The sequence below is a fragment of the Balaenoptera physalus genome (assembly GCF_965194825.1).
Source record: "Balaenoptera physalus genome assembly, chromosome: 14".
In the NCBI taxonomy this organism is placed as follows: Eukaryota; Metazoa; Chordata; class Mammalia; order Artiodactyla; family Balaenopteridae; genus Balaenoptera; species Balaenoptera physalus.
The window spans coordinates 30,805,195-30,831,177 of record NC_138893.1 but is presented as its reverse complement, the minus strand read 5'-3'; the positions used below and the strand labels follow the sequence as shown (position 1 = coordinate 30,831,177).

Genomic DNA, 25,983 nt, shown 5'->3' with positions numbered 1-25,983 from the left:
ATGAGCTGCCAGAGGAATGTGCCCCCTGTGCTGGAGATCATGACCTTGACATTGGAAAAAGACAAACAGCATCTTCCCTTGGATGCACACTTAGCCGGGGATACAGCCTCTCAGGATGGGGTGATTCTTAGCCATAACTCATCGGAGTCACCTCTTTATCCTCTACCCACCATGGCAGTATTTTTATACCAGTCACATTTTCCTTCTTGGTGTTGTGGTATCACAAGTATCTTTTCCAGGCACAGGAACGAGAACACGGGCATTTGAAGACTTCCTTTAGGAAGGTTCTTGACAATTCCCTCCGCACCGTGGCCCTCTGAAATGCTGGGAAGGATCTCTCCAGGGGCCATGGGCACCCTCACAAACCTGGCTGCTGAGCTACCTTGCTTATTCCCAAAAAGAGTCAAAGAGGATTTTTTGGAGTTTGAGTCTTAATGGTAAATGTTTGAGTCTTGATGTCTAAAGTAAGAGAGAGGGACATAATTTTCTTCACTGCCTTGTTGAGGAAGCACTCATCCTCGACAAGGATGACATCACCCAAAGGAGGTGAAAACTGGTCTTCCAGGGGCTAAAAATCTTAAATATTACATGCTTTGTGGCCCTTCAAAGTGCAACCCTACCCAACAAAACTTTATTCCTTCGTTTTCAATGTAATGGGTAATTAAGAAAAGTGTCTAGAAAGGGCCAGTAAGGAAACATGGTTGAGAAACACTGCCCTCGAGAGTAGTGGGTTTTGTAAGATGTTCAGCATCCTCAAGACTCTGTCTCCTCATCTCTGAGGAGGGAATAAATCACATCCTGGGATCTACTGAATTCCCGGCTCTGTTGCTTCCCCCCTCTCCTGAAGGAGACAGAAGAAAGAGCCCCCTTTCCTAGTAATTCAGTTTCGAGCAATACATCAGAGGATCAGAGCGATACATCAGAGGTAAATTACGTGCACGATGACACTTGCTGGAGCAGGTTTCATCCTCTCACACAAGTCACTGCAAGTGGGGAGCTATCCAAAGGCTCCAGGGCAGAAAGGTAGCTGAGAAAACTGATGCATCCACTCACTGGAACATTCCGCAGCATCCAACGACAATTATGAAGACAGCAAGGAGACACGGCTAATGATCCAATGTTAAATGAGAAAATCTGGGCAAAGTTGTAACCGTCCTCTGATCAAAATCGTATGAATTCTGTGAACACAGAAATGCAAACCCTGGATAGAAATGGGGGAAAATGAAAACCACTGATTCTTTAGGGTATTGGGTTCATGGAGGAGTAACCTTGAGACTTTTAGTTTGCATTTGATATGGTTACAATATTGTTTATCCAATGAATTAAAATGTTAAAAAAAAAAAAAAGAGAGAAGGGAGAGAAGAAAAAGTCCTCTTCCATCATCTCTACTCATTTGTCTGAGAAACAGACACTGCATCTGATCAAGTGAAAAGGAATTCCAGAGGGAGGGGGAAGGAAGAGAGCCAGGGTCGGAGGCGTCCCGTGGCGGAGTGCGGAGCTGCGCTTGTCTGAATCCGCAAGCCTGCTCTCCTGCCCGGGCTTCCTGCCACCATCGTCCACCCCCAGGGTCAGGAGCTCAGCGACCCCACCACCTGCTGCCCACGACCATCCTCAGCTGCCCGGGAAATCAAAACCACTAGCCGGCTGCCTTCCAACCCACGTCTCTCCTGGACTCCTCTCTACTGCCTCATGCCACACGCTCCTTTATCAGCCAACCAGACAGAATTTCCTGAGCATCTGGCACCTGACAACAGCAGGTCCCCAACCAAAGTCCAATCTTTTTAACCTCTCCCCAAAACCACTTCTTTTTCTCCCGTTGTGGACGGTATCCCAGCCCCTGGGAAGCACACCAGAAGCCTATCTCTCTCCGACTTATTGGGGAATCCTAGGACTGGTCAGTCCCCCTCAGAAACCCCTCCCCCCATCCTTCTTCAGACCGGCAGGTCCCTCTCCCGGGACAGGGACAGAGCTCACCAGTCTACTGTCCATACAACTGCCAGAAGGATCTCCCCAAACACAGCTCTGCGCCTGGAAAAGACCTCCCGATTCTCAGACTCAAGACTAAAGCCTCTCCTGGCACTGACAACTGTCCCAGAAACAGGCCGTCCCCTCCTGCCTCCACAGTCCTGTTCCCGTTGTCCTCGCTGCTCGGACCACCCTTCCTTCCGTCTCTTCCTGTCACAGGCCCTGGATGACGGCGGACCTCATCGGCAGCCCCATCCCTTCCCAACCACGGCCGGCCATGCCGGACACCTCTCCCTCCTGTCCCCCAAATATCTCCCCCGCAACAACCTCAAAAGTACAGTTATCCAGTACACTTTATGGATTTAAGATGAAATGACAGAGTCTCTGCCCTCGGGGTCCCAAATGACGGAGAAAGGTAACATACATGTAGACACGGAGATGACTGAGCAATTATGAATGGTGACAAATGCTGGGAAGGCCTTCAGTGCTCAGAACAATTAACTCAATCTGCATCATAATACGAGCATTTGCGCAACGGCCTCCTGCCTCCCCCCCCCCCCCCCCCCCCCGCCTTCCCCCCGCCTTCCCCCCATCCCCTTCCCAAGCCCCCGGGGCTCGCCCTGCGGGGAGAACGGTGTCTTATAAGTCAGTGCTCCAGAAATAATTCCCACACACGCTAGTCGCTCACATCTCCTGATTTCCCCTCCAATGCAGCAGCTGTTCTGTTTTCTCTTCCTGCTCCTGCGTCTGTTTCTCATTATTGTGTTTTTTGTAAATGTCTCTGGCAATACTAGGATAAACTAACGTTTTTTTTTTCCCCTGAAGTAGAAAGGTTTCTACCACAATCTAGCAGACTCCATACAGGGAATTGCTAAAAGCGCTGGCTTCTTTCCCATCCCCAGGAGCCAGGAGTCCAAATGGCAAATCACTTCTGGCTTGAACACTCTTCAGGATTGATAGATGCCCACCCCCGCCCAACCTCAGACAGGTTCCAGTTGAGTGCTGCGGGATCCTGAGAGATTGGAGTGGTCACCCAGTGTCCCCTGCAGGGGCTGCATTGCTTTCTCGGGTTCCTCTTAGCTCTAACATCTACCAAGTGATGGGGACCAGAGACCCCCAGGGTAATGAAGCACATCCATTAGCTCTCCTCATATGAGAAGGACCTCCATTCTCCATGCGGGACAACTATTTAAAGATACCACACTCTCTGTGCAGTGAGCTCATTTTAAATGCATTTAGATAGATTGCTTTTGACATTAACTGCACCAACTAAGTTGATATTTGCCTAATTTCTGGGCAAAAAGATGTCCCGAGATGCCCACTGAGCAAAGCTGTGTTAAGACACGAGTGCTTCATAAAATGGAACGGTGAGCAGTCACATAAACACCCGAAAATGGACAGCAGCACAGATGATTCACAGACCTCAAGTCCAAACACATTATCCTGATTTCTGCAGAGCAAGACCACAAGACAATTTCTTTAGCACGTCCCGCCTCCGAGTCTGTGCTGACAGGTGCCTGGAAGCTGTGTGTATCTCAAATTAAATGACATGGAGACTAACTGGGTTTGTTGACTCCCTGGGATGAAGCAGAGAAGCCCTCGTGGCAAAGCCTAATTGCTCCGACCTCAGGAAAGCCTCCTGCCCTTGTACCGCGTGACTGGTACCGCTCCCTCAGCACCTATGAGCCCTCGCTTTGAGCCATGTTATTTTGGTCTTTGGTGAATGCCTGTTCATTAAACATATTTGTGAGTACATTTCTCTGTTCCTTCTCTTCCAACAGATTCTTACATGTCTAAGGGTTCCTCATTTGCCAACACTTCCCCGCGCTTTCTAGCACAAGGCTTGGGGGGAACGCTGAACAGGATCACACAGGCGAAGCACTCAGCATAGGGCTGCTTTTTTAGCCTGTCCTAAAAAACTCTCGGTCCCTTCTCCCTTCTGCACCCACTAGATAAATGCTGTCAATAGCTCAGGATTACTTGGTTTCTGTCATTAAATCTGGGGACAATCTCATCTGGGACGTCTTTTCCTCCTAACAGTCTAAAGCACTGAGAGCCATAAGGTATCAACCAGCTGTTCTGAAACCTGCCTGTATATTAGAATCACAAGGAGAGCTTTAAATAATTTTGATTCCCCAGTGCCTTTTCCTCAGGATTCTGCTTTAATTGGCCAGAGGCAGGTTTCAAGTATAGGTATTCTTCCAAATTTCCCCCAGTGAGTCTAATACCGAGAATCAGAGAATCAGAATAACAAGGGGAGTGTTACATATTCCCTCGGTGACTCAGTTTCCCCATCAGTAAGATAAGGCCAACAACAGTCCTGCACTCCTAGGGTGGTTAGAGAGACTGACCATGTTAACATAGGTAAATTCCTAATGTAGGGAAATTGATGTAGGTCGTATGTGAGAGCTTCCTGCTATTACTATTACCAGTGTTATTCCGGATTCTTTTTCTTCTTCGACTCTGCACATGACTATTGTCCTTAAATCAGTGATACCACTCAAACACACAGTGATGTATTTTTTTAAATTGAGGTATAGTTGATTTACAATATTCTGTTAGTTTCAGGAGTACAGCAAAGTGATTCAGTTTTATATATATATATATAAAACATTATTTTCCATTATAGGCTATTACAAGATATTGACTATAATTCCCTGTGCCATCCAGTAAATCCTTGTTGCTTATCTGTTTTATATATAGTAGTTTGTATCTGTTAATCCCATACTCCTAATTTATCCCTCCCCCTCTCCCTTTCCACTTTGGTAACCATAAGTTTGTTTTCTATGTCTGTGAGTCTGTTTCCATTTTGTATATAGATTCATTTGTATTATTTTTTAGATTCCACACATGAGTGATGTCATATAATATTTGTCTTTCTCTGACTTACTTCAGTAAGTACAATATTCTCTTGATCCACCCATGTGGCTGCAAATGGCAATATTTCATTCTTTTTTATAGCTAATATTCCATTGTATATACATATACCACATCTTCTTAAGCCAATCGTCTGTTGATGGGCACTTAGGTTGTTTCCATGTCTTGGCTATGAACATTTGGGTGCATGCATCTTTTCAAACTAGAGTCTTCATTTTTTTCTGGATATAAACCCAGGAATGGGATTGCTCGATCATATGGTAGCTCTATTTTTAGTTTTTTAAGGAACCTCCATACTGTTTTCCATAGTGGCTGTCACCAATTTACATTTCCACCAACGGTGTAGGTGGAAGAAGTATAGTATTAAATCAGAAAGCTTGGCTTCGAATTCTGCTTCAATCACTTGCTGGCGAGGGAGGTTTCCTCTGGTCACCTGAACCCCAAGGCATTCTCAGCCTCGAAACTACAAGCATTTCCTATGGCTTCAACAAACCATAAAAGTACAAAAACATACACCTACGTGCTTCTGGGCACAGGAGAGATTTCTCTTTGACAAACCTGGATCTTACCTGACGCATTTCCTTATAGTTGTGGTGCTTAAAATCCAGGTCATCGGTGGTGGTCATTTCATTCCGTCGGTGATAATAGTTATTTGGATCTAGGGACAGAAATATGGTTTTGAATTCATTCACATTATTCTATTACTTGTGGTGGCTGTGTTAGGTGCCTGATTTGTGTGGGAACACAGCTCAACCTCCAGCTTCTAACTTTCGCACAGAGGTGAGAGAGCCAACTTTCGAGAAGCATCTTAAGAGTCAGAACTCCCCAGTGGGGAGAGCATGGGCCTGGAGCCAGAATGCCTGGGTTCCAATCTCTTCTACTTGTGTGCTGTGTGACCTTGGATAAGTCACTGGAGCAGTTTTTCCTTAGTGTCTTCACCCATAAACAGGGGAACACTGGTACCTCCCTCACTGGTTTACTGTTAGTATTAGTGCCTGGCAAACAGTCACACTAAATGAAGGAAGGAATAAGTGAATGAATGAATGAATGAATATCACAATTGCATGGAAATTTTCAGAAGTGTGGTGGACTCTATCAGTTGCTTGCCCAGCATGCAGTCCACTTTCATCCTTCCTAACAGAAGCCCTATGTTGTTTGGGAATCCCCACTTCTGCACTTCTAGGAAACTGACCTTATGCCTTAAGCTCCAGGGGTCCTACATGACTGGTCTAAGCCAATCAGAACATAGCACTCCTGGCCACTCTTATTGGTCCAGATTGAAGGGAAGGACTTTAATGGCACAAAGGAGTGAGTGAGAATCTCTCCAGAGTAGAGGACAGAGAGAACCTCAATAGCTACTGAGTGAACCAACCCTAGATCCCCCATCAACCTCCCTTGGGACTTCTAATCACATGAGATAAAGAATTCCCTGAACTGCTAAGCCAGTGGGAGCTGGGGTTTCTGTTGTTGGAGCCGAAGCATCCTAACAGGCATAATCAGGATGCATTAGCAGTGGTGACCCCTGGGGACTGGGGAGGAGATGTCTGCCCTTGACTTAATTCTCCTCCAGATAAATTGACTTTTTTCTTTAATTCCTACAAGCCGATGTCGTTTATACAACTACAAAAACTAAGAGCACTCAGAAGAAAGGAGGGGAAAGGGAAGAGGAAGAGCTAGAAGGAGGATGGGGGGGAAGGGACCACTCAGCGGGCCCTCTCCTAACCTGACAAAAAGTCGCGAGGCTTACAGAGCCTCAGCCAGGCTTGCCATCTCCAGCTCCATCTCCATCTCCATCTCCATCTCCATGCAGCCAGAAATCCTGGTCAGCTCAGATCCCTCCCCAAGGCAGAGAGCACATGGTGCTTTAGACAAGTTAAGCTACTAACTCAGGGACCACGTGAGCAAAGCTGGAACCACAGCAGCTGTTTGCTGCTTTGGGGGTTGGGATCTTGCTTTGCAGGTGCTCAGCTGGGAGAGGAAAGGCTATCTTTCCTGGAAAGGGGGCTCACTGCAATCTACAATCGCTAGTCTCATGACATGCTTTATCCAGAACAGGCAAATCCATAGAGACATTGCAGATTAGAGGTTACCCCGTGGAGGGGGATCCGGAAGTGATTACTCAGTGGGTCCAGGTTGTTTTTGGGTCCATGACAAAGTTCTGAAACTAGAAAGAGCCAGTGATCATACAACCTTGTGAATATACTAGCACTGAACTGTATGCTTTAAAAAAGCTTAATTGTATGTTATGTGAATTTCACCTCATTTAAAAAAAAATTGCTGGCCTCAAGTGCTCTCTGAGGACTAAGGAGGATACCAGAAACGCAGCCACCACAGACCTTTCTTTCCCTGCCATGAGGCCAGCCCCTCACCCAAGGAAATGCCCACCACTGTGGCCTTGTGACCTCCCTAAGCCCCGACACCCCCAGCACAGAGCCCTGAGCACAGATGACCTGGTACCATATGCAAACAGCACCAAACCCCTTCTGCAAAGAGCTGGCTCCCTAATGAGAAGAAGTCGCACTTGTCCAGCGCCATCTGACTGTTCTTATGACAAGGTCGCTCCAAAAGGGGCAAGGGGGAGACGTGGACCCCCAGGCAGAGCCCATTATGATCTTAGGTCATTACTGTCAGTGCAAGCATCAAACCCACAGCTCCACGTGGCTCCAAAGAGGGGGCGGCACATCTTTCATGCTTATTTCCTTGCCGCCCTACCTCATATAACCCTACGGCAGAGCATCTCCACCAGGCTGCCCGCGTGAGTCCAGGAAACCCTCTGATTTCTTGGCTGGCGCTCCTTCTCCAGGCAGTCCCAGGGCCAATCTGCAGCCTGACTGACAGGAGAAACTGTCAGGAAAGGCAATTTTCAAGAGTGTTGCTGTTTATACAGTTTCCTAAGATAATCAACGTCAGGCAGTTGGACAAGAAGAGAAATCACACGTTTATTTAAACTCAGAAGGGCAAGCTGCCTTCTGCGACAGGGGGACAGGCTGCAGCCAGCAAGCCTGGAGCCCCCTGAACTGAGAGCGATTCACTGGGGAAAAGAGGCCGACACGCCTCCCCCACTGGATAGCGAGAGCTCTGGGAGCAGCAACTGTGGCATCTTATCTCAGAATCCTTGGGCCCTGACTCAGAACGGGTGGCCCCGAAGCGTTTGATATTTGAATGAATGAGTGAGGAATGAACGGATGGATGGATGGATGGATACTCCAATCAAGTTATTTAGAAAGGGCTAGTTACAAAAAGATAGCACTTTCTAGGGCCCAGGCGACCTCTGAGAAGAGGCCCACTTTATGCTGTGATGCTATTACCCTATCACTGTGGCAGAACAGAGAATGGAGGGGAGGGTGGAGCGAGTGGTAAATGAAAACCACATCCTCAGGATTGAGGATAGTTATGGAACATTATGCCGTCTTTGGATCTGTTAGTGTACTGGTTTCCCAGGGCTGCCATAACAAAGCGTCATAAACTAGGTAGCTTGAAACAGAAATTTCTTCTCTCACAGTTCTGAAGGACAGAAGTCTGAAATGAAGCTGTCAGCAGGGCTGTGCACTTTCAAGGCTCTCAGACAAGATCCTTCCTTGTATCTTCCCAGTTTCTGGCAGTTGACAGCAATCCTTGGCTTGTAGCCTCGTGATTCCAATCTCTGGCTCAGTCATCACATGCCTTCTCCTTGTGTGTCTCTGTTTTCTCTTCTTCTTCTTCTTCTTTTTTTAATTACAGGGCACATGGAATTGCAACTCTTCCTCTTTTTTTTAAATTTTATTTATTTGTTTATTTATTTATGGCTGTGTTGGGTCTTCGTTTCTGTGCGAGGGCTTTCTCTAGTTGCGGCAAGTGGGGGCCACTCTTCATCGCGGTGCACGGGTCTCTCACTGTCGCGGCCTCTCTTGTTGCGGAGCACAAGCTCCAGACGCGCAGGCTCAGTAGTTGTGGCTCACGGGCCTAGTTGCTCCGCGGCATGTGGGATCTTCCCAGACCAGGGCTCGAACCCGTGTCCGCTGCATTAGCAGGCAGACTCTCAACCACTGTGCCACCAGGGAAGCCCTGTTTTCTCTTCTTAAGGACACCAGTCATTGGATTTAAGGCCCACCCTAACCCAGTATGATGTCATCTTAACTAATCACATCTGCAAAGTGCCTCTTTCCAAAAAAAAAGGTTACATTCTGAGGTTCCACGTGGACATGAATTTTGGGGGGAGTGTGGCCTGACTTGGTGAAGAAAAGTGGAAGATAGTAAAGCAAATAGATTTAAAAGGTCCTTGCAGCTATGCTAATCCAATAGAACCCATCCTTCCCCCAATTTATACAAATTGTTGAGAGGGGATGGGGCAGGCTGGAACATTATTACAGTTCAGCGAGATTGGTGGTGGTCTTACAATTAAAACATTTTCTCAGTGGCTTATGAATGGAGGGTATGTGTATTCAGAGAAAGGAGACACAGCATTTCAACGGGTCCTGGCCCGCCCAAAGGAATGATTCAGGGGCACTGCCCTTTAGCAGCTCCCCCATGCTTGAGGGACACAAGCTCCTTTCCACAGATCTTTGTACAGTGTACCACAACACAAGCTCCTCTGGGTCGAATTCAAGACCCTGGACCCCTTGGCACTGTGCAGAGAGAGGACAGTTGCTCAGACCTGGTGGCCAGGAAGACGAGATGGGAGGAGTGAAGACTTTCCCCAAAGAGGTCAGAGTCTCACATTCATAACAGAAGCTGCAGACCAGCACCAGGGGCTCAAGCATTGCCAAACCCTGCCCTGCAGGGTCATTTCCCAGGACCCTGGGCACAGTCCTGTCACCCTGTGGGGAAATCGTGTGCAGAACAATGGAGCTCTTTTTTGAACGAGGCAGAGCACATTGCAGTGTTGCTTGCAACAGCAAAATACCTGAAAACCACCAAGGCTGTGATCTAGAAGCCAGCTGGCGTGTGTCTTCACCTGAATTCTTCATTATTAAAAATCTATCTTAAGAAGCTCTCCCCAGAGTTTCCGATTTGCATAGATCCTTAGTCCAAAATGGACAAGTCCATTCAAATTTGGGGAAGAGGACTTCCTTCCACTTTTTAAAAAAATGAACAACATTTAAAAGATTTGTTTGAATTAAAAAAATTTTTTTAATCATGGTAAAACACACATAACATAAGATTTACCATTTTAACCATTTTCAAGAGTATTGTTGAGTAGTGTTACATATATTCACACTGTTGTAGAAACAGATCTCTAAAACATTCTCACCTTACAAAACTGAAACTGTAACCATTAAACAACACTCCCCCTTTTCTATTCATTTTGAGCTTTAAAAATCCTATTAATAGACCATGGTATAGGGTAATTCATTTTCTAGTTCAAAAATTTCTGGACACATTATTCATGAAGACTTAAAAAGAATCTTCCCCTTCCTCTGCTCCCACCTGACAGTCCACAGGAAGACAGGCAGGACAGAACAAAGAGAAGCAGAAGCAAAGGTAAATGAATTTTTCATAAACAAGAGTTCCAGGAAGAATAGACTCTGGGCGGTTGCATGTAGAGCACGAAGTCACCTTGGGTTTGAGTGGCTGAGTTGGTTGGGTCACCCCTGCCTTTGGCCTCATTAACTTGCACGAAGGAATTGTGTCAACAACAAGGCAACTGAGCAAGATTCAATTACCCACATGGACATGGGGGCCCATTTGCCACCCCAGGCCCTCAGATGTGACCACCATCAGGAGGCATGCACAAAGGCCAGCTCTCCTCTGGGCAGACTGCTAAGTAACTTCTAGAAGAAAAATGGCCCTAAATATTCAGGGTTGGAAAATAGAACCATTCCAAGTCCATACTTGAAACCCATCCAGATTTCACACTGTAATTCTGTCTTTGTGTTTAAATTGCCCCCAGGACCTATCTTCAAACATACACACACCAAGAATAACTTAACAGGAAAATATTTATTTCATGAGACTCTCACAGGCTGCCCTTTGCCCTTTACCAACAACAGATGAATTTCTGCCCTCAGAGAGAAACCGTGACCCTGCTTTTTAAAGCAAGCAGACCAAGGCTGTGCTGAGTGACCTGGCGCAAAGAAGGCCTCACAGACTCCCGCCTACGTCTGTGCCTGCAGACGCAGTGAACTCAGGAAAGCCCAGCAGGCCCTGGGCGGCAGCAGGCGACTGTCATCCCAGGCTGAACCAGCCACAAAAGGAGGCCCAGATCCCAAATTGGGAAGCCTTCAACATTCTCTCTGGATCGTCCTTGAAAACACATACTTCCTTTCCGCCGGCAATCCCAGCCACCGTAACATAATTTGAGCGATAATCCCATAATTTACACAATAATTTTGGACGCGCACCATGACACAGAAACAAAGATACTCACTGTCGGATTCTGTAGAGAATCAAAACACTGGACACAACTGAACTTCTAACTATAAGAGGCAGTTTGAAAACATGAGATATTGTCCACAGACTAGGATAAAAGCATCCACAAGACAGATGGTCTCTAATAGTTTTAACGACATGAAAAAGGTTTGCCGTCTAGTAAGCACAAATATGTAACAAAGAATCTGTCTGGTGTGAGGGTAAGTAGGTAGGTAGGTAGACCCATCTTTCTCACCAATACAGAGCGTATGCTCTTTAAATTCATACTCGGCAAAGCAAGATCATGGATGTTATATTGAGGGAAAAGCAATAAACGACATGAAATATGCTCCCAAAACTCAGTAACTGTAAGTTCATGGTGGGGGTGGGGGTGGGATGGCTATAGAAATAGCATGACAGATATAGCGGCACCTGAGACATCAGAACTGGTGGTACCCTTCCCCCTGGCAGGGGGAATCCAGAGGTAGCAAGGCCTGACTCTCACACTGGACAAGAAAGCTGAGGCTTTCCTGGAGGAGAAAGTATAGGAGAGATAACCCGAAGCTGTGCTCCTTGTTCCCTAGGGCCTGACTGTGGGTGGACAGGAAAGTGGAAATTCCTAGAGGCCCTAGTGCAGGGCCTTAGGAATGTTCTGGAGGCCAGCTTCCTTCCCTGGAGATGTCTGGACAGGACGAAGAGGCTGTCACATAAGGCTCCATATGCACACAAACTCTTATGTTCTGAAAGGCCGACAGAGCAGCAAGCCAAACAAGATCAGCCTGTCCAGAGCAGACATCAGCAAGGGTCCATGTGTGAATTCAAGCCCCCATCTTCCTGTCACTCTGGGGTCACACCCAGATCCCATGATGTGAAGATAGGGCAAGGGGAACACAACCTAAAGGAGCAAGCATTTACCCAAAGACACAGGCATCCACGCGAAGCTACTTTTACAGAGAGACTATGTACATGGTCAAGTTTAAAATTAACTTCTACCATCTCCTCTACCCAGTATAGCAGGAGCAGTCAAGGGCAATTAAACGTGTTACCAAAAAAATGTTATCTAATTTTTTTTTTTTTGCCTGCTTCTGAGTAGTAGCTTTGAGTGAATTTTCAACCTTGCAACATATCTTAAAATCCCAGTAGGCAAAACCACAGCTGACATGTTACTTTAATACACCAAATGTTCGTGGGGTTATGGGAGATTTTTATTTATTTTCTTTTTGTTTACCTATGTTTTCTAAATATTCTGCAATAGATGTGGTATTTTTTTACATGAGAAAAAGGTTGTGTGGCTGATTTGTATTCCCCTTGCTGGCTAAGCACCTGTGCTCCATCAGCACTCCTGCCCTGCAGGAAGCACAGGCAGACTCACCTGGCAACGGGCAGCCGAGGACCTCCATCCTCATGCAGATGCTCCCATTATCGAACCAGGACTGTGGGTTTATGCGGATGTAGCGCGCCACCATGGGGACAGGCAGCTTGTTGAGGACGGGGATCTCCTTTTCACTGTTTCCTTCAAATATCTATTAATGCACAAGGGGAAAAAAAGAGGCTCTTTTAGAGCTTGATTATCAAGGCATGAAAGAGTCAGTAATTCACTCATTCCACAAGATCTCGAGCAACACCTAACATGAGCTGGGCAGTGAGGGGGAAGGAGAAATGGATCAGGCCTGGACCCTGCCCTCAGGAAGCCCCAGTCTAGTGGGGGGGGCAGGGAGGAGGAGGGGTGTTATATTTAGATATCGTAGGTGAAATCTATTAGTGCCATGGCAAAGAGACATCCACAAAGCTCTGGGATTTCAGAAGAAGGAAAGGACCAGGCAAAGCTTCAGGGATGAGGTGCCATTTGAACTGGCCTTGAAGGAAAACTCTTTCGATGTGTAGGGATGGCAGGGATTCTAAAGAAAAGGAAGCAATGGCTGGAGAAGCCCCGAGATGGGATTCAGGAGAAGAGCAACCGTCTCCCTGTTACTGGAACACAGAGGATTGTGTGCAGGGTGGAGGGGGGGGTGCGGGACGTGGTAAGTATGAGAAAGAAGGTTGAAATGGAGGCTGCAGTCAGATCTTGGAAGGCACTGGATACCATGTTTGGAACTTGCACTTGAGAACCCGAGGAAGAGGGTGATAAGCTCGGAACTGGCTAACCCGGAGGGAAGCGTGGAGCTGAGAGACCAGGGTCATTAAAGAAAGTTCGGGAACTACTATAATTGACTAGCTGTGCAGGCCCCAACATTCCCCATGGGCCGCTGACCTTCCAGGGCTGAGTTGTGACTTGTGGAAGAGACTGAATCCCAGCAGCTCTGAATCTGAGCCCTAAATGTGGGCCACTTGGTTCCGAGCTTCAGGGTACGGAAAGGGGGTCATTTTCCATCAGACTGGATGGCTGGTCTGGGTTGACACAGGACCAGGCAACATCCAGGTGCAAACACTGGTCGGGTGTCCACTGCCTCTGCCAAGCCCTGCACAGCCAGACACCAAGGGCGTGGTCAGAGGGACAAGAGACTCACCATGTCTCCAGATCCATTCTTCACAGTGACCCACGTATGGCTGTCATTGCTCACCATGACCTTATAGGAGGTTACCCAGTCACTCCTAAGAAAAAATAAAACACCATTGGGACCACACACTTAAAAATGTTTCCCTCTTCCATGCAGAAGTGCAGCAATAGAGAAAGCAGGTCCCAGAGGTGGGCAGCACTGGGTCACACCCTGGCCCCCACTGCTCACCTTCCTTGCGGCCTTGGCCAGGTAACTGACCCATCTAGGCTACAGTTTATTCATCCACGAAATGGGAATTATAAAAGCACCAAGCTTGAAATATTAATGTAAGCATTACATGGTTTCATACCCTTTAAACACTTAGGACAATGCCTGGCCCCCAGTAAGAACTAAATGCTGGTCACGCACATAAAGATACACAAATAACTTACATATTTGTTTATACTGAACATTTACATCACACACAGTAGTAGAGTTCCACGTGGGAAAGAAACCTCAGTAAAAGTGGCAAGTTGGCCTAGAAATTTCATTTGGAAAACTGTTTGGGAACATAACAAACTAGATCCCACCAACCACAAAAACAGCAGCCTGAGTCTCTAAGACACACGAGGTTTCTCCTGGGCTGTCACAGCCATGCAGACAATTCCTCCACCCCACTCCTCAGCCAGCAATAATCCAGTGATATCTGGGCCCCAGGCCAGACCCCTTTCATCACATCCTACTGCACAGAAATTACTGAGGGTAAAAGAGCCAAACTTTGACTTCCCAGAGTGGAGGTCAATTTGATAAGCAAAAGAAAAATGACTTTCCTGTGGAAAACACATTTTTCCCTTCTGCCTCAGTTTTTTATAACATTAATTGTTAAGCAATATAGACAAGCCTTCCTGAGCGTCTTCCTTTCAAATTTTTTAAATATTGGAACTAAGCACCAATGTACTAATCTTTTAGAACATTCCACCAGCTGAAGCATTTGGAATCCTTATTTTCCTACTGTGAAATCTTTTTGGACTCAGGATCCAGATAGATCCCAAGAAGGTTCTCAGTTTCTAGTCCAAATCAATACTGTCTAGTAAAGTTTGTTTAGAAAAGCAGCTGGCTCTATTCATTCTGAATTGTCTGACTAGTTCGAAAATGATTCTTAGGTGCTTGGAAGCCAACCCTCTGCTGAACTTTCTCCCTTCTCTCACCTGTCCACCAGCTTTGTGTGACTACCTGCCGGGAGCCAGGATCTATCAAACAACGTGCTCCTTCTCAGGAGGTTACGGACTTGAGCCCACACCTGCAGATTAAGATGCGTTAAGCATGCCTTTTGAAAGGCACCTCAGCAACAGCTCAGGCCCTTTGCACCAGAAAATGATCCTCACCCAAAATAGCAAACTGTTTCCAACATTCAAATCATTTCCAAATGACTTGCATCTGCAGTTCCTTTGCCATCTGTTTTTCTGCTGACCACGCCCCGCAGTGACCCAGCGAGGCAGTCAGCAGAGGCGAGGGGTGGCAGAGGTGAGGGGTGTACCCCGCCTGGGTGGAAGTGATGAATTTAGGAAGCCTCTCAGTCAAAAGAATCACACAAACAATAAGAGAGGGGTGGAAAGAAAAATCCAAACAAGTCCTCCAAAGAAAAGGGGAGAGAGAGAAAAGGAAATGCGAACCAAGTAATCATTTCTCAAACTTAAAAAAAACCAAATATGGACAAACTCAACACTTATGTTTGAAGGGTAATTAATTATGTGGCTCAGCCTTGTCTTCTGAACTGCAGACCTACATCATAACCTTGTGCCTATCTGACCTCTCCACTTACCGTCTCAGTGATGTCTCTAATTGAACACGCCCAAACCAACTGATTTATTTCGTCCACTCTGTACCCCAACCTGGCAGCCCCTGCCTCAGAAAAAGTACTGCCATCCACCCAAGCCAACAAAATCCCAGAGTCCTCCTTGGCCCCGCTTTCCCTCTCTCCCCTACAGTGAAACCATCACCAAGTTCTGTCAATTGTACCTTCCACATCTTTCTAGAATCTCTCCACTCCCTCCATCTTCACTCCCACCATCCAGCCCATTCTCTCTGGCCAGGACTATTGCAGTTGCCTCCCACTGGTCTTCTGAAATTTAAACTGCCCTCCAATCTATCATGCAGTCAGAGGTTTACTTTTCTAATGAAATATTAATATGTCACCTCCTGCTTAAAATATCAGTTATGTTAGTATTAAGACCAAATTCCTCATCATATTCTATAAGACCCTTGCTTACCTCCTGTTTTCCATGCTCTTTCTTTCAATTCCTGATACTGATTATACCCTCTCTTGCTTCAGGGCCTTTGCACATACTGTTCCATTTGTCCGGACTCCTCCTGTTCTCTGTCTGTCTCTAAACCAGCGGTCCCCAACCTTTTTGGCACCAGGGACTGGTTTCGTGGAAGACAATTTTTCCACGGACCGAGGAGGGGGATGGTTTTGGGATGATTCAAGCACATTACATTTATTGTGCACTTTACTTTTCTTATTATTACATTGTAATATATAATGAAATAATTATACAACTCACCATAATGCAGAATCAGTGGGAGCCCTGAGCTTGTTTTCACTTGCCACTCACTGATAGGGTTTTTTTTTTTTTTTTTTTTTTTTTTTTTTTACCAGATTTTTTTATATTTTATTCAAATCACATTTTTATTTTAAATTTATTTATTTATGGCTGTGTTGGGTCTTCGTTTCTGTGCGAGGGCTTTCTCCAGTTGCGGCAAGCGGGGGCCACTCTTCATCGCGATGCGCGGGCCTCTCACTATTGCGGCCTCTCTTGTTGTGGAGCACAGGCTCCAGACGCACAGGCTCAGTAATTGTGGCTCACGGGCCTAGTTGCTCCGCGGCATGTGGGATCTTCCCAGACCAGGGCTCGAACCCGTGTCCCCTGCATTGGCAGGCAGATTCTCAACCACTGCGCCACCAGGGAAGCCCCTGATAGGGTTTTGATATGAGTTTGCAAGCAGTTGATTTATTATGGTCTCTGTGCAAACGTCTCTGCTAATGATAATCTGTATTTGCAGCCGCTCCCCAGCGCTAGCGTCACCACCTCAGCTCCCTCTCAGATCATCAGGCATTAGATTCTCGTAAGGAGCGCACAACCTAGATCCCTCGCATGCGCAGTTCACAGCAGGGTTCGCGTTCCTATGAGAATCTAATGCAGCAGCTGATCTGACAGGAGGCGGAGCTCAGGCGGTATTGCGAGAGATGGAGAGCAGCTGTCGAGAGATGAGGCGGCTTCGCTTGCTCACCAGCTGCTCACCTCCTGCTGTGCCGCCCGGTTCCTAACAGGCCACGGACTGGTACCGGTCCGTGGCCGGGGGGTTGGGGGCCCCTGCTCTAAACTATTCAGACCTCAAACTTAATCAGATAAGCCTGTCCTAATCCTCCAATCTAGCCAATTTCTTTTCTTATATGTTCATTTCTTTCATATTTTAATTCTGTTTGTAATGTTATACTCCCTTCTAGAATTATCTTTATCCCCCACTGGATTATAAGCATCCCATAGGTGGAGGAAGATGAGACTGTGGTACTTTGGAGGATGCAAAAGGAAGCTGATATCCTGGAGGAGAGTAAGGGACAGGGCAGCAGAACTGTGGTTCCATGGGCTCTGCAGGCCATTCGATAGAGGCAGAACTTCCTCTGCCAGGCAGTAGGGAGCTGGCCCCTTTGCTGTCCACCTACCATGGTTAAAAGTACTTTAGGACTAATTAGAAAGCTTTCTCTACTACCAACACTTCCGTCTTAATAGAATGCTTGGAAATCAGAGACTAAGTGTTTCCTGTTTACTCTATGAAACTGCCTCGCCTTTTTACCACATTTGACTCTTGAAAGAGACAGCAGAGCGTCCTCTTGCCGCAAGTTTATGAATAAACAACCTTTGTTCATTTTGTCTCAGGCTAAGTTTTGTCTTTGACAATTCATATTATTGCCCATAATTATGATTTTTTCATTCTCATTGCTTTCTGGTATTCCACTCTGAGAATGGTCAATTTATTGGGCTGGCCAAAAAGTTCGTTTGAGTTTTTCCATAACATCTTTTGCCAACCCAGTATTTGTCCATTTTATTGCTAATGAGCATCTGAGTAGTTTCCAGTTTAGACTATTATGAATAGTGGTAGTTCTATGGAAATTCTATGTATGTATCTTTTGGTGAATTTACATAGAATTCTGCTTGGTGTGTAATTAGGAATAGAATTGCTGGATCACAGGGTCCTAGGATATACATACGTTCATCTGCAGTAGTTTTCCAAATTAACTGTGTCTATTTACACTTATACCAGCAGTGTATGAGAGTTCCAGTTGCTCCACATTCTTGTCAACACTTGGTATTATCTTTCTTTTTCATTTTAGCCATTCTGATGGGTATGTCCTATTATCTCACTGTACTTTTTATTTTAATTTACTGGATGACTAATGAAGTTCAACATCTTATATGTTTATTGGGCATTTGAATATCATCTTTTGATGAGATGCTTATTCAAGTTTTACCCTTTTTATCAATTAAGTTGTCTGTCTTATATTGATTTGTAAGAGTTCTTTATACATTCTAGATATAAGGTTTTTTGCTAAATATATAGATTGCTAATATTTTCTCCAGTTTGTCTTATACTTTGTAATATTTTTTGATGAAGAGAATTTCTTAAACTTTATATAGTCCAATTACCTATTTTTTTCTTTACAGTTTGCAGTATTTGTGCCCTTTTCAATACATTTTTGCTTACTCCAAGATCATAAAGATATTTTCTTATGCTTTCTTCTAAAAGCTTTATTGCTTTACCTTTCACATTTAGATCTGCAAGCTACTTGAAGTTGATTATTGGACAGTGTGAGGTAAGGGTCAAGATACATTGTTTTCTATATGGGCTTTCAATTGATCCATAACCATTTATATGATTACTTTCCTATTGCACATCAACGACACCATTGCTGTAAATCACGTGACTGTACATGTGTGAGTATGTTTGGGGATGCTATATTCTGTTCCATTGTTCCTTATCTTATGCTAAACCCACTCTGTCTTGATTTCTGTAACTTTATAATAGGTCTTTGTATCTGGTAGTGTACATTTTCCCATCTTGTTTTTGCTTTTCACAATTTCCTTGACTGTTCTTGGCCCTTTGCATTCCTATATAAATTTTAGAATCTGCTTGTCAATTTCCAAAACAAAGCCTTTTGGATTTTAATTGAGATGGCATTGAATCTATAGGTCAGTTTTAAAGGAATTAACATTTTCAATTTTAAATCTTCCAATCCATAAACATGGTGTATCCCTCTATTTACTTAGGTCTTATTGTACTTATCTTTTGTTAGATTTATTCCTAGTTGATGTTGATTATTTTATAAATATTTTAAGTTTTATTTTCTCCTTTTTTTGTTGTTGGTATGTAGAAATATAAATGCTTTTTGTATGTTGACTGTATCCAACCACTTTGCTAATTCATTAATAATTCTAAGAGTTTGGGATTCCTTTGGATGTTGTTAAGGACATGATATGTCATCTGAGAACAATGATAGTTCTATTTCCAATTGTTAGAGATTTATTTTTTTTTCTTGCCTTATTTATTATACTGCCTAAGATCTCCAGTTCAATGCTGAAAGAAATGCTAATAATAGACATCTTTGTCTCATTCCTGAGATTGAAGGAAAGGTTTAAGTATTTCACCATTGAGTATTTCACCACATTTCCAGCAGGGGTTTTTTTCCTTTGTTTATGTGTTAGTTTGTTTTTATTGTAACCAAGTATGAGTTCATTCTTTCTCACATAACAAGAGAATCTGGATGTTTGCATCTGCTAGCACTTATGCAGTTGGTTGACTGTTCCAGAGTCAACATCAGTAGACATTCATTTTTCATACTCATTGTCTCCAAGTTCTAAGAAGACATCCTTAGCCGTTCATTTATCATACTTGTCTTGGAGGTCTAAGAATACATTAAGATATATTCATTTCTCATACTTCTTATCTTTGGGTTGTAAGATGGCTGCTGCAGCTCCATATCATGTTACGTTCAGAAAATACTGAATAGAGCCTTTCAGCTTCTATCAAACTACTTTCTAATGTTATAACAGGAGAATATGTAATTCCTGCTGTTTGCACTATTTTTTTTTTTCACATTATAAAAAACTTTTAGTTCTCAAAATGAGTCAGTACATACAAGCTTTGGAGTCACAGCAGGAGCTCCAAGCAGATTCTGCAGTGTGAGCCCCAGTGCCCCTCACTGCAAGGAGCTTGGCTATACTCCACCATGGGTTTTTCGTAGATATTTTTCTTCAGATTAAGAAAGTTCCTCTTTCTTGTTAGTTTAAAGGGATCTTTTTTCTTTTAAACACAAATGGCTATAGAATTTTCTCAAATGCCTTTTATGCATCTATCAGAGTGATCATATTATTTTTCTCTTTAGTTCTGTTTATGTGGTGAATTATAGCAATTGGTTACAACTGTGGCTAAACCACACTTACATTCCTGGAATAAATCCCACTTGGTGGTGATGGATTGCTGGATCCATATATTGCTGGATTCAATTTGGCAATACATTGCTTAGGATTTTTTGTATCTATGCTCAAGAAAGAAATTTTTTCATAAATTTGCTTCTTGTAATTCCTAATCAGATTTTGATATCAAAGTTATGTCAAAGTCATAGGTGGGAAATGCTTTCCTTTTTCCATTTTCTGGATTTTTTTAAGTGCTATACCTTTCTCAAATGTTTGGAAGAACTCAAACATTCTGAAATTGGAAGTTTTCTTTGTGGGACAATATTTAATAATGAATTGACATTTTTAGTAGATATCAGACCACTCTGCTATTCTATTTCTTCTTCTGTCAGTTTTAGTAACTTGTGTCTTTTGAAGAATTATTGCGTTTCAGCTATTTTCAATATTATTGGCACAAACATGTTCTTAGTATCATTTTATTGTCTTTTTAGTGTCTGTAAGATTTTTAACAATGCTCCCTTTTCCAATTTTGGCATTGGTAGTTGATTTTTTTTCTCTTTCCCCGATCAGCCATGAGTTTATTCATTTTATTAATCTTTTCAAAGAATCAACTTTTGGCCTTGTTTACTCTATTATTTGTTTCCTATTAGGAACCATATGAAACTACGTTTTTATAGATCAAAATGATTGAATATCAGCAACTTCCTAAGGCTCAAAGTAATATTTTATTAATTTCTACTCTTACCTTCATTACCTTTTTCTTGGTAATTCTTTAGGTCTGATTTGCTGTTCTTTTTGTACAATTTATTGAGATCACTGATATTCAGTCTCTGCATTTCTAATATGTGCATTTAAGGTTATAAAGTCCCTTTCAGCACTGCTTTAGCCACATGCTATAATTTTGATATGTCATACCTTCATTATCATTCACTTCAAAATATGAATTCCAGTTGTGATTTCTTCTTTGATCATGAACTATTTAGGAGTATAATTTTAAACTTCCAGGTACTAGGGATTTTCCAGTTATCTATTTACTACTGATTTCTACTTTAATTCCATCGTGGACAGAGAACATACTTTAAATCATGTCAATCCTTTGGCATTTGTTGAGGTTTCCTTTATGACTCAGCATATAGTCAACTCTTTAACGTTTCATGTGCACTTAAACTAATTGCAGTTCTGTGATTGTTGTATGCAATGTTCCACACATATAATTTTGAACAAATGTATTAACTGTGTTGTTCAGATCTTCTGCATCCATAATGAGTTTTCGTCTGCTTATTCTATCAGTTATAGAAAGAAGTATGTAAAAAGAATGCCAATCTGCCTGTGAATTTGTTTGTTTCTCCTAGTTCTCACAAGGTTTTCTATATATATTCTGAAGCTATGTTGTTGAGTACATACAAATTTGAGACTGTGATATATTGTTGGTAGACTGATTCTTTTATGATTATGAAATATCCCTTTTTATGTCTATCAGTGCCTCTTGCCTTAAAGTCTGTTTTGTCTGATAGTAGGATAGCTAAACTTGCTTTGTTTTGGTTAAGATTTTTATGATATATTTCCTCCCATCCTTTTACTTTTAACTTCTGACTGCTTAAATTTAAACTGTGTCTCTCGTAAATAGCACATAGTTCATTTTTCTGTGTTTTTTCTTAGGTGCAGTATGGTAATATTATTCTTCTATTGGATAATATAGTTCATTTAAATGTAATGTAATTAGTACTATATTTGGATTTCTATTTACCATCTTACTATTTGTTTTCTATTTGACCCACCTATTTCACGTTCCTTTTTTCTACTTTTTGAATTTTTATTTTATGATCAAATATTCTTATTATTCTATTTTCTCTTTATTAACTTACTAGTTATACATTCACACTATTCTTTTCATAATTATCCTAAAGATTACCTATGTATCCTTGAATTACTAGTCTTATTCAAATTTTAATTTCTACCACTTCCATGATAATACTAGAACCGTACTATAATTTAAGTCCATTTATCCCTCTATCTTTTACATGATTTTGGAATTTATTCTTAATTCTATAAATAAATTTTCTAAGACATTACTACTATTGTTTTGTATGGTTGATAATTATAAACCTACTTATTTAACCTTTCTGATATTTTTCATTTATTTTTACATTTTCATATTTCCATCTGAGATCATTTTCTTTCTGCTTGAAGAACTCCCTTTGTTATTTCTTTCAAAGCAGATACGTTAGCAATAATTTTCTTCAGTTTTTACTGTCTGAATAGGCTTCATTTCACCTTCATTTTTGAATCATATTTTTTCTGGGAATTCTAGGTTGACATTTATTTTCTTTCAGTACTTTAAAAGTTAGATTTTATTAGCTTCTGAGGCATTGTTTTATTTACACACACACAAACACACACACACATTTTGAAACTATTGTTGTGAAGTTTAGTAAATAAATGTACAATAAGAGTATGAGTAGAGAAATGAGTGCTAACCACTTTAGCTCAAATCCAGCATTGTTGTTTACTAACTACATGTACTTGACAAGCTGCCTAACCTTTCTGGAAATAATGATACCTACAAGGAGGTTATATATTAATTTATAAATTGAGAGATGTTATAGTATATTGGTTACAACCTCAGGCTTTGAGGTCAAGAAGCCCAAACTAAACTCCTAGTTCTTCCACTTACCAGCATGAGAGTCATGTGACCTCTGGGCTCCAGCTGTAAGACAACAACTGTAAGGTAACAACTCTATGTCTTTGCACAGTGATTAGGGAGTGAATGAGGTAATGCATGTAGAGTCTGAGCATAGCACCTGGAACATAATAATTGCTCCATAAATCTGAGCTCTTAATAAGAATAATATATCATAATTAATATACTGTCAAATGCTATACCAACATCTAGGATTACCAGTTGAACTATAAACATAATTCTCATGCTCCCTTCAGACACTTCCAGAGAGCGACTGATATTCAGGCTTAACCCTTTGTGCCCCAGTAATAATAAAAATCTGTCACAGTTACAAAGAAATAAATAATTACTTTTTATTTAAATTTAAGAAGGTTGATAATCCAGGGTGATAGAAGAGATATCTGCCAATCAGTAATGCTGGGGTAGGACTGAATTGTGTGAAAGTTCTACCTGCATGAAAAGATGAAGGCAACATGGAATGTGTGAAGTCCTGTTCCTAACCCTGCAGCTATTACATTGCAAATACCATGCCAGCCTCTGAGACTACAAAGATAAATTATACATGATCTATTTACTCAAGATTGTTACAGGTTAATGAGGGAAACAGGGAAGTAAACTAGAAATTTCAAGAGAATATGATTAAGTGCTGTGATGAGCCGCGTGCATGAAGTTGTGAGAGGGCAGAGAAAGGGTGTGCAGCCGAGGGGAATGAAGGAGGTTGGGGGCAGGTTAGTGAATGCAACACACTCCTTATCTAACATAAAAGCTGCATATTTTATTCTTTTGTGACTGACACATCCATTGTTATTAGAGAGCCAGCTTCAAAAATTGGAGCTATAATGCCCATGCTTCCTTGTCTCCTAATCCTTGGAGAAGGCTTGAAATTCACAGCACTTTGTGGCTTGTTTCCAGTTCCCTCAGAGAGATTTTCCACATCACAAAACCACCCTGACATTTAATTCTCTGTGACTGGAGATTTCAACTCAAAGCAATGCAGCCCAAGTAAAGACGTGCTTGTGTCAAAGACATCCTGACTGCAGAAAGGCCGAGAGGCTCTGCTGACTCTCCTCTGGGCTCCAGCCACTTCCCTCACTTAAAACAAAAACAAAAATAAAAAACAATCTCCCCTCCCCCAAAATTCTATCCTGGTATGAGATTACGCTTCCCACCAATCCAGCCTTCCTTCAGATCAGGAAAACAGAGGAGGTGGGCTACAAAGGAAAAAACTGGAACACATCCAGATATTTTACTACCTGGTGTTAATTTGGTTAAAATAAAAACCAAGAATGTCCACCATCAACAAAATGGTAGACTAAATGCTCACACAGCCTTCTGCTTCAGTACAACGAGATCCTGGTTACATTAGAACAAATGAATGTTTTAAAACACCAGTGGGTTTGCAAGCAAGTAAAGGAAATCTCCAAGGAAAAAAAAAGATCTGTGAACTGAAAAAAACATGAACAGTGAGCAAAGAAAAAGGGCAGAGTCGCCCTAGGGAAAAATGCACATAACAGTGCTGGGATCAAAACACTACGCCTGGGGACAACAAAAGGTAGGGAAACTGATTCACGGACTTTTTCTTGGACCCTCAAAGGGGGCTAAAATGACTTCAGAAGAGCAGCATCCATCCAGCTCCCAAAAGAAGCACATAAAGAAAAGAGCCTTCAATTTAGGTTCTCAGAGGTTTCACTAAGTTCAATCACATAGGTGCTCACAATTTTTAAAAAATCATTAAACACACAAGAAAACATTCTCCATGGGAAAGAAGGAGCAGAAACAAAAAGCAACAAATTTAGATCCCGCAGAATTTAACTGACTACAAAGAAAACTGAAAAGAAACTAGAAAAATTATTAGACTTGATAAGAGAGTTCAGCAAGATGACTGGACATAAGGCTACTATACAAAAATTAATCACAGTTCTATACATAAGTAGCCAAAAATAAGATACTTAGAAATAAAATGAACAAAAGATGTGCAGGACATTTATGGAGAACACTTTATTGAAAGACATTTCAAAAGACATAAATAAGTGGAGCTCTATATACCATGTTTATGGATAGAAAAATATGTCAATTCTCAATAAAAATCCCAATAGCATATTAAAGAAACTTGAAAAACTGATACTAAAATTTATAGGAAAGAAAATAATAAGACACTTTTTAAGAAGAAGAAACGGGGCAAGGGGGAGTTGCCCTATCAAGATATTAGGACTTATTTATAGCCTCAGTAATTAAGACACTGTGATATTGATGGATGAATAGACAAATTGTAAATGGAACAAAATTCAGAGCCCAGAAGCAGACTCATGTACATATATAAACTTGATAGAGATGTCTTACATATCAATGGGAACTAAATAAACTATTACAAGGTATGTCCAAAGGCAATTGGATATTAATATAAAAAGAAGTTGAAATTAGACCCTATATTTCACATCTTTTACAAAAATCATAACCAAATGGATTAACTACTTAAATGTGAGAAGTAAAACTTGAAATTTAAAAAAAATTAATGAACATATGGGAGAATTAGTTTGTAACCATGGGGTATGAAAAGATTTTATATATGACACAATCATTCTAATCATAAAAGACAAATAAATTGAACTACACTAAAAATAAAAACTTTTGCTTTTCAAAAGACACCATAAAGAAACCAGTAGGAGAAACCTTAAGCTGGGAGAATATATTCTGAGCACATTTAACTAACAAAAGGATTAATATTCAGAATATATTTTTTAAATTCTATAAATCAATGAGACAAAGGAGAAAAACACAACATAAACATGGAGAAACATGACAGGTATTTTACAGTAAAGGTAACACAAACGGCAAGTAAACATGGGAAAGGAAGTTCAACCTTATTAGTGATTAGGGAAATGCAAGTTAGGACTACAATGAAAGATACTGCTTTATATTGAAAAGACACTCTTTATATTGAAAATTTAGGAGAATGGCAATACCAAATGTTGGTGAGGATGTGGAACAACAAGAACTCTAAAACACTCTTGGAGGAGAGGCTACTTGGACAACCACTCTGGAAGATGACTTGTCATTATTCCATTAAACTCAACATTTATATACCTTCCGACTCAGCCATTCTGCTCCAAGTACATACCATGGAGATCCCCTTGTACATGTGCTCCAAGAGACATATACAAGAATGTTAATAGCAGCATTACTT

At 42.2% G+C, this 25,983-nt stretch overlaps 1 protein-coding gene across 2 annotated transcripts in view; it reads right to left on the bottom strand.

Annotated features, from left to right (window-relative positions):
- The window catches only part of CPXM2 (carboxypeptidase X, M14 family member 2), a 132,745-nt gene that overhangs the window by 24,826 nt on the left and 81,936 nt on the right, over positions 1 to 25,983 (bottom strand). For both annotated transcript variants that reach the window (XM_082424326.1, XM_082424325.1), the window contains exons 5-7: positions 13,677 to 13,761; positions 12,542 to 12,692; positions 5,412 to 5,500 (exon numbers count right to left, since the gene is read on the bottom strand). In XM_082424326.1, coding sequence (XP_082280452.1) covers positions 5,412 to 5,500; positions 12,542 to 12,692; positions 13,677 to 13,761 — 325 coding nt within the window. The remainder of the gene's footprint in view (positions 1 to 5,411; positions 5,501 to 12,541; positions 12,693 to 13,676; positions 13,762 to 25,983) is intronic.